Consider the following 12,968-nt stretch of genomic DNA (forward strand, 5'->3'; position numbering starts at 1 on the left):
GTTCTATCTGTACACGTCAGGCACTTGGTTGCCTGGGTTTCTGTCCTCCCAGATTATACAGATTGCATGGCTGCTTGGTCACTTGACCAAGTCTTAACCTTTTGAAACCCACCCATCTTCCTGGCCTCCCGGGCCTCTCTTCCCTGCTATTACTAAATTCTGAATAACAATGCTGCCGTTTCGGATCTGGGTAGGCTCATTAGCTGGAGTAAGTGTTGGCGATAATTAGGAAGTTTTGTTCAGAAATATCTGGAGATTCAGTTCCCTGAAGTAATAACAACAGCTTAAGAGACACACATCCCCCAGGGAGGAAGGAAAGAGGCTGAGTTAGGTACTCTTCTAGTTGCTGTGCACAAAATACCTGACAAGAAGCGATTTAAAGGAGGAAGTGTTTATCTTGGCTTACAGTTTTGGGGGGTGCAGTCCACCGCTACGGTGCAGAGAGCATGGTGGCCGGAGCAGGAGGCTAACCAATCACATTGCTTCTTAGTGAGAAGGCTGAAAGTAGTAAGTGCTCATTGTCAACACTGTTTACAGCGCAGGATCCCATGGAGCAGTGCCAACCATATTTAGGATGGTCCCTCCTACCTCATTTTACCTAATCTGGAAAAGCCTGATAGACATGTCTCCAAGGTGATCCTGTCAAGTTGGCCGTCACGTTAACCTATCACGGAGGCAAACTGCTGGAGTTGAAGTTGACTCTGAAGAGCAGAGCACTCCAGGGTCCAGACAGTAGGCCCCACTGTCTGTGTCCTCTTCGCTGCTTTGAAGGGGGCACAGAGGAGAGTTTTAGTTTGATCTTTGTAATCTGAAAAGGGGACCAGGAGATATTTGGTGCTTGTGTGTTAGGTGTATCCTTTAGTGACTTTACATCTCATAGGGAAAGAGCTCCAAAAAGGTCAGGGTCTTATGATTAATGCTAAAACTATCCCAGGAAGGAGCATTATCATTTTACCCGAGAGGTGAAAATAAAGGTGAATAATAAATAGAGGCAAGTAACAAAGGTTGCATGACCTGTTTGTTCAAGATTCCACACCTGAGTCATTTCTTTAGGATCACATCCAGGGCTTCTGACTCTAGAGCAAGGTCTGCTATCTTCCACCCATCTATCTGTGTTGATGCCCAGAGAAATAATTCACTAGACTAAGGGAATCTAACTTGTGGTTCCCTATCCAGACGATTAATTTTTCATTTTTATTTTTCAAATTTATTGAACATCCTGACTGCAGTTTTCCCTCCCTCCTCTTCTCCCAGTCTCCACGCCTCCCCTCCATCTTCTCCTCCTCCATTTCTATTCAGAAAAGAGCAGGCCTTCCATGATATAAACAAAACACAGCAAATCAAGTTGCAGTAAGACTATGTACCTCCCCTTGTATTAAGGCTGGACAAGGCAACCCAATATAAGAAATAGGGTCTCAAGATCCAGCAAAAGAGTCAGAGACAGCCTCTGCTCCCACTGTAGGAGTCTCACAAGAAGACCAAGCTATACAACTGTCACATAAAGGCAGAGTGCCTAGGTCAGTCCCATTCAGGCTCCCTGGTTGTCAGTTCAGTCTCTGTGAGCTTCTATGAGCCCAGGTTAGTTAATTCTGTGTTTTTCTTGTGATGTCTTTGACCCCTCTGGTTTGTACAGTCCTTCCTCCCTCTCTTCAGCAGGATTCCCTGTGCTCAGCCCAAAGTTTGTCTTTGGGTCTCTGTATCTGTTTCCATCAGTTGTTGGATGAAGCCTCTCTGATGATAATTGGGCTAGGCACCAATCATGTTTGTCTTTCTGGGTCTGGGTTATCTCACTAAAGATGATTTTTTTTTTCTAGTTCTCTCCATATGCCTTCAAATTTCATGATGTCATTGTTTTTAACAACTGAGTTCAGCCAGTGTCCTTGTGGTATGATTGAACATTCTTTGGGTATATGCCCAAGAGTGGTATAGCTGGGTCTTGTGGTAGATTGATTTCCAGTTTTCTGAGAAACTGCCACATCAATTTCCAAAGTGGCTGTACAAGTTTGAACAAGCAATGGAGGAGTGTTCCCCTTGCTCCACATCCTCTCCAACATGAGCTGTCACTTGTGTTTTTGATCTTAGCCATTCTAACAGGTGTAAGACAGAATCTTAGAGTCATTTTGATTTGCATTTCCCTGATGGCTAAGGATGTGAACATTTATTTGTTTCTTGGCCACTTGAGATTCTTCTGTTGAGAATTCTCTGTTTAGATCTGTACCCCATTTTCTAATTGGATTATTTGGTTTTTTGATGTCTAGTTTCTTGACCTGATTTTTGACAAAGAAGCCAAAATTATACAATAGAAACAAAGAAAGCATCTTCAACAAATGATGCTGGTATAACTAAATGTCAGCATGGAGAAGGATGCAAACAGATCCATATCACTCTGTGCAAAACTCAAATCCAAGTAGATGAAAGACATCATCATAAATCCAGATACACTGAACCTGATAGAAGGGAAAGTGGGAAATAGCTTTGGACACATTGGCACAGGAGACAACTTCCTGAATAGAATACCAATAGTGCAGGCACCAAGATTGACAATTAATAAATGGGACTTCATGAAACTGAAAATCTTCTGTAAATCAAAGGACACTGTCAATTGGACAAAATGACAGCCTACAGAATGGGAAAAGATCTTCACCAACTGCACATCTGACAGAAGACTAATTTTCAAAATATATAGAGGAATTAATTTAATCACATAAAAATGTAATTTAGATAGACTCCAAGTCAAAGGCTGCAGTGTTTTTTTTTTTAATTAAAGTATTGCTCTAACTTTAAATTAAAATATTTAATTAAAATGAAAAATTCTTTTCTTGTGCTCCTAATGGGCCTTCAAATGAGATATGCTTGCTCTTAGTCTCTCCATATCCTGTGACAGCCTGTTTTCCTCTCTTGATAGTGTCTCACATGCTCAGCATAGTGAATGCTCTTGGCCCAGGGTGTCTAGGTTCAGATACTGCCTGCACACCTTGGCCCCATCTGTAGTGGCATACCTAGATGCCAAGGAGCTATGTGAAGGTTTTCACTAATATGTGGTTAATAACCAAAAATATTAGTTCTCGTTTCTATATGGCTAACATCACACAGAGAAAGGACTTCTCGGAGAAATATAATATTTATTAGGGAATTAGCAAGGGCTGTTACAGTGGGGAACGCATGTGGCGTTGAAACCACGGGCCGGGGTAAAGGCAAATGAGGAGTATTACATCAGTTATTTTAAAACAGTAATCCTTGGCCACAGGATTACCAACAAGGGCATGCAAAGATAAGAACAAATGCGGTATCAGTCCAGTGTTGAATGGACAGTTTGGGGGACAGAAATTTTCTGTATAAGATTTTAGTGGCCTCTGTTTGAGGCTGTAGTTCTGTAGTCTTTTGTGACTGTTCTTGTTCAGAGGTATATACTCTGAGATTCCCCTCGCTCGCCCTGACTGATTTTTCACTATCCTTTGACATAAGCAACTTCATTGTGATTCTGACCACCATATTTGCACATGAGATTCAGTTATTTTGTATTTCTCTAAAAGGATTGTTGATCATCTGGCAGGCATTTGGGAGGAATCTGTCCAGTGGAATGGGTGGTGAAATAATGTTAGACGTAGTTCATGAATCATTGTCATTTACAAATTCCAGACAAATCTCCCTTTTCTCAGACTCCCTTCTTATTTTCCATGTCTTCTGCTTCACCCGCCTCCCCTCCACCTCCATTATCTGAAATGTGTCCATGACTACAGCATCTAACACGTTATCTTGTAATTTATTTAATTCTGCATATCCCCCTGTAGAGTGGTTGTAGCATCTTGGTGGGTGCTAAGACTGCCAGGAACAGGCTGTGGAATGAACATGTTCTCTGTCTCACACACTTTTAGGCCTTGTCTATTTTCAGTCCGCATTTACCACCTACATAACTAGCCCCTTTCTCTGTCTTCCCCACTCCCTAGGCCTCTCATTTTTTTTCCTCTGACCTTCTTGTTTTCCTTCACCCACATAGTCACATGTATGTTCTCAAGGGATAGATGGACGAATAAGACAGAGGGATCACAAAGTCCTTCGTCAGTGAACAGAACCCTGTGAGTCTGAATTGGAGCTTCTGCTTGCACTGGAGGAATCTCGCTCCTGTTGGTAGAACAGCAAACACCAGGCTTTGGCTTTGTGTTAGGGGCTTCTGTTTCCTTTAGTTGTTTGCTTTTCCTTTTCAAACACTGTCTGCAATTGCCCGTGGTTGATCTTTCCCACTGTCTTAATTAGGATTTTTATTGTTCTGAAGAGATACCAGGACCGTGGGCAGTGCTTATAAAGGAAAATATTTAATTGGACTGGCTTACAGTTCAGAGGTTCAGTCATTATCATGGTGGGACATGGTGGAGTGTAGGCGGACATGGTGCTTGAGCTTGAGAGTCCTACATCTTGATCTGCAGGCAACAGGAAGTGAACTGAGACACTGGGCAGTGTCTTGAGCATATATGAGACTCAAAGCCCACTTCCAGAGTGACACACTTCCTCCAACAAGACCACACCTACTTCAACAAGGCCACATCTCCTAATAGTGCCACTCCCTTTTGGGGGCCATTTTCTTTCAAACCACCACACCCACTCAATTTTATATTATTATAGATCTTGCAAACTTAGTTTAGCTTTTCACTTTTGAGGCACTAGAGATTATGGATCCAGGGTCTGGTGCATATTAAGGGTTTCACATACCACTGCGATGTTCATCTAGACTCTCATCTAAACTTTACTTTTTACTTTACTGTGTCTTATTATTTCTAGCATTTAAGAAAATTTAAATTTCCAATAAGCTGACAAAAAAAGTGCTCTTAGTCCACTCAAACATCTGTACAACTGTATTAGTCACTTCTGTCTTTGTAACCAAATATTAACCAGAACAACTTAAGGGAGGGAGGTTTGTTTTGGTTCACGGTTCAGAGGAACACAATCCATTATAGCAGAGAAGGCATGACTGGCAGGAGTTATTTGGTCTGTGGCACTAAAAAAGAAGCAGAGAAAGGACAATGCCAGTGCTCAGCTGGCTTTCTCCTTTTCCCTTTGTATTCATTCTAGGACCACATCCTGCCAGTGGCCATGTCAAAGGAGCAGCAGGTGGTAATTGACTTCTGGGGAGTGGCCCACCAGAGAGCAGAGCACTGATGGGTGAATCTCAGACAGGCAAGGCCCCAAGGGCTTCAGCCCCACCATGTCTCTTGCTACTGCTGTGCCTTTACATGTTTACCAATGCCATTTTTTCTCTGGTATCTGGCATGGTGTGAAAGGGTGTGGGGAGACCCCCACTGACCTCAATGTAGTGTGATTACCTCATGGAAATATCCTGTTCTCCTGGGCGTTTTTTACCTGTGGAAATTATCATGAAGATGATTTCCTCTTAAGCTGTGTTGTTTAGAGTGTTGCCCCACCCCTGGTAAAACAGGGACTGTAGAGGGTAAAGAATAAGAACAAGGGAATGTAACACTAGTTTCTCTTGCAGAGCTGTATAGATTGTGGCTTAGGTTAATGATTAAGAGAAACAATCCAGCCTCAGAAGCTAAATTAGCTCAAGTTCTTTCAATCTGGAAGATGTGTTCACGGTTTCAGTGTGCATCATAGCTAAAACAAAGCTTTAAATAATGACTTAAGGTTAGGTTCAGATATTTTTGTTAATGGCTTTGAGGTAAAAATCTTGGAAAACAATTTAAAGGCATACTTTTAATGGCTGAGTGAGGGGCTCATTGAGGTCAAGAAACAAGAACAATGATAGCCTGGCTATAGCTGGCTGAAGTGCTTTTCTTGCTAGGATAGGATGATGGTTAATTCCTTGTGCCCATTTCTGCCCTCAGTTTCCTGATATAAAAAACTGTTGATGAGTGGGTGGGTATGCACACTGAGGATTTAAAATAGAGCTGACTGGTTCCATTTTGTAATTAAAAGTTGAGATTTATAAAAATTTAGATGTTAAAAAATTATAAAAGATTTATGATTCTTTTAAGATTTTTTTTATAAAATTACCTTTGAGATAAATAATAAAATAATTGATCTTTTCTTTGTAACCACAAAATGTAGTCTGCCAGTAAAAGACCTGACTGAGGAGAATGTCTTGCTTACTTACACTGTTAATCTATAACAAGTTGCCTGGACATGAATGTATGTGGGTTCTTGGGACAACTTGTTTTTCATCTGTAATATGTAAAATGTTTAATCATGTAAGGGATATGGAAAACATGCTGTTTTTTTTTTTTTAAACTGTATCCATTGTAATCATTCACCTGAAAAGTAGATTGTAACCAAATTGTAATTTTTATACTGCTTGAGAGATTTTGCTGGGGTACATAAGCTGTAAGGGGAAAAAATTAAAAGGATAAGAGAAGGAAGACACCAGGAAGGATGCAGAAGAGAAGTTAGAAGGGAGATATCAAGACGACAGAAGAATAGAGCAGAACAAGCAACCGAAAGAATAATAAATGAATAATAATGATGAATGAAGAGCTAAGCTTTGACCCTCAGAAAAATCCTCACGTGCCTGTTTGTCTGTCGAGTAGTTTGTCTACTTTGCACCTTCTCTTCAGCTTCTCTGACCTGCTGAAGGCTTGCCATTCATCAGCATCCTAGGTGAGATCCTGACATGTTAGAGGTGTGTGTGTGTGTGTGTGTGTGTGTGTGTGTGTGTGTGTGTGTGTGTGTGTGTGTGTTTCCCTTTTCACCAGCCCCAGACAGCTAAGTTTTGACCCCCCCTCCACCGGCCCCAAATAATTAAGTTTTACTCCCTCAGATAGAAAAGTGAAGTTGAGTGATTAATTCGCCGATTCCGTGGCTCCCCCTCAAACCTTGAGCTGCTGGAGGCTGGTCCTCAGGGCAGCGGGACCATCCCAAGATGGTGCTCCCTACATTAGTGTGTGTCTTCCCTCCTAGGCTAAACCTTCCTGGAAGCATTCTTACAGATTCACCGCAAGGTGTGCTTCATTAAGGCCCTAGGCACTTAGTTCAGTCCAAGTTGCCCTTCTAAATTAGTCATCACAGTGACCTTGAATGGATTATTTACTATCTTTAAATCTGATTTCCTTCTCTGTGAAATGGGTGATTGTTATAGAATATTAAAGTATGTTGCATTTTTTTCTTACTGCCTTTGTTAACAATTCAAAGATGTGTTTGATTAAATAAAATTAACTTGTGACCAGGACACTGAGTCAGCAAGTAGGTGACAGGAAGTGATAGAGAGAAACTATTCATAACAAGGGTTTTTGTAAGTGGGGGCTGAGAGAAGGATGGGGAGGTTCCTGGAAGATGCAGCAAAGGGAGAAGGTTAGCTATTTGCTATTCAGCCTCTTCTGAGAGCAGAATTCCACCTAAACTGTTGGATCCTGAGTTCTTTAGATTTAGATAACTTTTCCCTTAGTCTTAGTAGCTTTGAAAGAGTCAGTGCCTAAGGGAACAGAATCCCCATTGTAGCAGAACCTGCTGATAGCAGCAGGGGTTGCAATCTCTGAGTAGGACTGTAGATAATAGAAAACAAATGATAATTCTTGATTCATTTAAACCGTTTATTATGACATCCAAATGAGATCGTGAGCCACACATACAATAGGAAGGGATCTGCTATCTCCTCCCTCGTCTCATTGCTGAAGTATGAACCATGCTTAGGAAATTGGTACTGCTTTGAGATCCTCCTTACATGCACCTTATTGTAAACCTGTAGTTGCTCTATGCTCTCCAGTTGCTGTTTTGTGTTTGGTTTAGGACTTTGTAAGATCCCCTCTAAATCCCACTCTTTGGGGCGTTCATTGACCAACCTGGCTTAGCCTTTCCTCTCATCTCCCTACCGTGCACCATGCTAAAGAAGTCATATCTATCCAAAGCTTGCACTTTGCTTGTACAGATAATGTATTCTTTAAGATTTCTGCAGTGTTCCTTTCAGATGGTAGAGCAATTGAGAACAGGATCAACCCTCTGTCTATTTCTTAGCGCTTTCCCCAATAAATCATGGCATAGATCAAGTGTCTGGCAGATGCTGCTGCCTAGACATGGAAGTATAGATACCTGTTGCAAGATCTGACTGGACTGATGGTTTCTATTCAAGTTGGAAAGAAAAGACTCACATGCCACATTTTTCAGCATCCGGCACCAACATGTATTATGTAGTCTGTGAACAGTTCTACAAGGACATTGTAGTTAGAATTAATTTCTTATTATCAGCCACCAGTCTCATCATAGTTAACGTGGAATCAAAGTTTATATTGTTTGGATTTTCCTTCTGCCCCATGAGTGATTAAAGTCTAAATGTCTTATTTGTGGATGTAAGGAAATAATAGTTCGTTGGTAAAGTTTAAAATTATTCTTACTTTCTGAGTTAATTGAGTCTTTTTTCAAATAAAGTTTATTGAAATAATTGTTTTTTAATTATCACTTCCATTTTCCTTTCGTATTGACTTTTTAAAATTAGTTTTTGTGAAGGAGCAGTTTAGGTGGTAGCCAGAGAACAACCTTTGGGAGTCAGTTCTGTTCTTCCACCATGTGGGTTCTGGATTTGAAACCAACTCAGGTCTTCAGGCTCGATGGCAAAGGCCTTTAACCAATGAGCCATCTCATGGGCCTTATGGGACTTCTTTAAACAAGCAATTGAGCTACATTTTCTCTGTGCCCTGGATAAGATTCATTAGAACTTTCTGATCACAGAAAACAGCACTTTTCTGTGTGTCTTATATTTTTGAGAGCACTTTTGGAAAAAGATACCAATTTTTATTTGCAGGTCTGGGGTCATGGGTAAAGTTCATGCTGTGCAAGCATGAGGTCCTGTGTCCAGATGTTCACCGTGCACATAAAGGCTTGCTGCAGCAGTATGTGGGGGTCACCCAGGCACTGGAGGAGGGGGCAGAGACAGGTGGATCTCAGGGCTTGCTGGCCAGCCATTCTAGCCAACCTGCAAGTGTGGCAGGAATCTTAAAGGTCTTATTAATGAAATCACACCCGAGGCCAGTTATTGTGGTGAATGCTGGAAGATCAGAGACACAGAACAAGCCACAGCTATCTCACCTTGCTGGTTCCTCAGGTGATCTTGTTTCCTCAGGCTGGAAGCTTCTGAGTCCTCCTCCACATGAATCTCAGCTGAACTGTGTTGCTCCAAAGCCTGAACGCTTAACCAACCAAATGCTTAACTAACTACATGCTTTACTCCTTTAGTTCCTGGTCCTCACGCCTTATATACCTTTTTCTTTCTGCCCCCACTCCCTGGTATTAAAGGTTGGGTTTCTGGGATTAAAGGCATGGGTCACCATGCTTAGCTGTTTCTAAAGTGGCCTTGAACACACAGAGATCCACCTGGCTCTGCCTCCCAAGTGCTGGGATTAAAGGTGTGTACCACTACCACCCAACTTCTGCTATAGCTTACTCTTCCCATTTTCTAGCCACCATTTTTGGCTTTGTTCTAGTGGCTGTCTGTTCTCTGACCCAGATATGTTTATTTCGGGGAACACACAATATTTCAGGGAACACAATACCCACCACATGCAAGCTCTAGATTGAGTGAGAGACCTGGTCCCCCAAAATAGATGGAGAGCGAGTAAGGAAGGTAGCCAAATTTGACCTCTCCCCTCCGCAAAGTGAATCCACCTTGTGCATACACTACATATGTACACACACAACTAATATTTGGATTTGTATTGGATAAGTATTCATTAAGTCTTTTGATTTCAGAAATTGCATGCCTTAAAATGTTTACAACATTCTTCATGCTTCCCAGGAACCAGCTCCCGATTTACCAGTGTCTCAGGTAAAGATTTAGCTGCAAACATTAGTTTAGACAGTAGCTCAGCTGCTATTGCTTATTTGCTACCAAAGATTAGAAAATGCGCTGCGTATCTGCTCATAGCATTAGAAACTTAGCTGCATCTACCAGCTGTTCTGTTCCTTATTGTATAAATAAACTTTTCATACTCCTAAAGCTTTTATTTACATGAATAGCCTCGTAGAACTAATGTGACCTGCTTATTAAGACTTGGGGCTTAAGGAGCAGTTGCCAAGGTTGGCTAGAACGGTGAGAAAAAGAAACAGTGGCGAAGAGAATCGGGTTCGGAGGGAGCCAGGCTGTCAGCAGAGCCACAAGTCTCTGCAGACCTGTGGTGGACAGCAGCACATTTTGAGTACAGTGGTTGCCCTCGCTTGCTTCTAACTGACTTGGTAGCTCTAACAGGGCGGACAAAGCTATCCCAGTGAAGAAGGAGGAAAGGGAGGGAGGGAAGGAGGGGGGGAACAGTGGCCAGATTGCCGTGACTGTGGTTAGGGATGACACTCAGAGAAGGCTAACGGGGTAAGAAACAAGAGACCGAGTTGGGAGGAAGCCCCGGAAGGGAAGAGGTCTGGTTAGGGTCAGCTATGGAAGCTAGTACTGACCAGTGATACTTTTAGTCCAGAGGGTTCCTACTGAGTCTGGGACCAGGAAAGAGGTGCAGGGAGTAGTAAATCAGAGAGCTTAGATGTTACTGTGCGCTCGCCCCGCCAGGGACATACAGTCTAGCAGTGTTCTGTAAGGGAGTGGTTTGGCCTCACACTGGGCACATATGGGTATGATCAAGCCTTTCAGAATGGAAAGCAAGTCAAGAGGTACTCTAATGGAGACCTCTGTATTAGACTAGCACTGGAAAATGGCCCAAATGTGACTCTGAGTTCTGCATAGGATGGCATAATCTGATGATTATATTTTATATAATATACATGCAGTCATTCAGGACAGATCTAGTCAGAAATTAATTTCTTTCTTTCTTTTTTTTTTTCTTTTTTTGGTTTTCTCTGGGTATTCCTTTTTTTTTTTTTCCCTGAAGCTGAGGACCGAACCCAGGGCCTTGCGCTTACTAGGCAAGCGCTCTACCATTGAGCTAAATCCCCAACCCCTCTCTGGGTATTCTTGGTTGTGCTGGAACTCACTCTGTAGACCAGGCTGGCCTCGAACTCACAGAGATCTGCCCGTCTCTGCCTCCCGAGTGCTGGGATTAAAGGCATGAACCACCACCGCCCAGCAATTTACTTCTAAATAAATAAATATAGCTTTTGTTCTTAGCTGTTTGGAAGGTGTTTATTAAAATTAAACTAAAGCAGTAGTAGTTTGCATTGTAGGGGTATGACTGAAAACTGCATGTGGTATGTGAAAGTTTCCGACAAGCAAGCGGTGTTAAGAAACCCTTATATTTAGTGACAGTTTCTAATTACCCCCCAGCTAATGACGTAAAAAGGAACAAGGCTGACCTCCTTGTTCCTATCTTTCAGGTCTCACGTTGTTTACAACCTGAAAAGAAAAGAGGCTTCTGCCAGCTCTTTACCACTGTGACAGAAACCCGCAGAAAACAACTTAAAAGAGGAAGGCTTGATTTGCCTCCTGATTTTCAGAGGGGCCTCCGTGGTTGGTGGCTGTGTTGGTTCAGAGCCTGTGGGGAGGCAGAAGGGCATGGCGGCAGGGGACAGAGAGTTAAAGGAGTTGGGGACAGGATACACCCTACAAAGACAGCCCCCCACCCCGCCCCCGTCCTATGTCTTCCAGCAGGACCTGTCCCCTCCTCCTAATAGTCCTGCTATGAGGGCATCCGTGGAGCATCTATGATGAGATTGGTACTCTTGTGATGGTGTCCTCTATCAGTAGTGCCACCAGCTGGAGACTGCCTGCTACACACGAGCATTTGAAGATACTTCATCACCACACCCTAAAAAGGCCTCACAAGAACGACTTCATATATGGTGCCTACAATTTCTTTTTACAGGCAGACTGCCAAGTATCTCTACCAGATTTTTTTTATTTATTTTTATTTTTTATTTTTTTTTGAGACAGGGTTTCTCTGTGTAACAGCTCTGGCTGTCCTGGAACTTGTTTTATAGTGTATACAGGCCTTGAACTAACAGAGATCCGCCTGCCTCTTCTTCCCAAGGGCTGGGATTAAAGGCGTGTGCACCGCCACCGCCACCACCACCACCACCTGGCTCTCTACCAGTTTTTAATGATGTCCAAGTCATATCAGAAAGATTATTCTCTTGGTTGATTAACTCTAATAATCAAAAATTATTTCTCATATACCTTAACCTGATGGCCTTGAAATAGTTATCAAAAGGAGCAGAATAATTAAAATGTTTTTCTCAGCTAGTTGAGTTTTTATTTCATAAGTGAAATTGAGTTAGTCTTATAAAAGGTAGAACACATACGTCAATACTTTCTCGATGTTAGCTGGCAGGTCTGTGCCTCAAGGGTAATGCTGTAGACATCCTAGTAGCTGAGTAAATTGGGGTGAGCCCTGGTAGGTTGACTGTGCTCCAGTAGAGAGTCCCCATCCAGCACAGAAAAGACTGGATGGGTTTTAACAAGGGAAAAGAAAATAGAAGACATAAAGTAGGGGAGAGGGAGGATCTAGGGTGAGATGGTGGAGAAAGAGAATATGACCAAAATGCATTGTATAGGACTATCAAAGAAAATAAGAATTGCAAAAGAGATATGCAGGGAAATCATGGTGATTATTCATTTAGATTGGGAGAAACTGCTTTTTTTTTCCTTTATAAAATGGCCTAAGCATCTTTTTATTGATTTTATAGACCTTGTAATACAAATATAGTCACTTGTGTAAGCAACTGTTTTTTGTTTTTAAGCTGGACAACTGCAATTTAGTCAGTTGAACATAACATATAAAACAAATTTGTAGTTTTTTTTTTCAGATTTAAGGGAAAATTAGAAATTACTGTATATGCTTGATCATGCTTCTTTTTTTTTTAATATGCAGAGGATTTTAGGACTGTAAAACATATTTGGCTTATTTCCAAAAACAAAATTTTTTAAGCTAAAGCCCCATCTGTTGTTTTCATTAAAAATCTCAAGAATTGTTCACATTGCCAGGAGTAGATTTTTTTTTTTTTAAACATACTCTGATGTGTAATCAGCAGTGATATGTGATTTTCAAGGTCATTTTTTGTTAGGACAGAACAAAAATCAGGAAGATTAATTTTTC

General features: G+C 41.7%; 1 protein-coding gene across 3 annotated transcripts in view; it reads left to right on the forward strand.

Annotated features, from left to right (window-relative positions):
- Positions 1 to 12,968, forward strand: part of Ttc8 (tetratricopeptide repeat domain 8) — a 62,358-nt gene that overhangs the window by 4,980 nt on the left and 44,410 nt on the right. Inside the window, exon 2 of one of the 3 annotated variants that reach the window (XM_036206443.1) lies at positions 9,731 to 9,760. The exons of 1 other annotated variant lie outside the window; for it this stretch is intronic. In XM_036206443.1, coding sequence (XP_036062336.1) covers positions 9,731 to 9,760 — 30 coding nt within the window. Of the gene's footprint in view, positions 1 to 9,684; positions 9,761 to 12,968 lie in introns of all 3 variants that reach the window. One more of the 3 variants, XM_036206442.1, reaches the window with a different exon arrangement.

The sequence above is a fragment of the Onychomys torridus genome, chromosome 14, assembly GCF_903995425.1.
Source record: "Onychomys torridus chromosome 14, mOncTor1.1, whole genome shotgun sequence".
Classification (NCBI taxonomy): domain Eukaryota; kingdom Metazoa; phylum Chordata; class Mammalia; order Rodentia; family Cricetidae; genus Onychomys; species Onychomys torridus.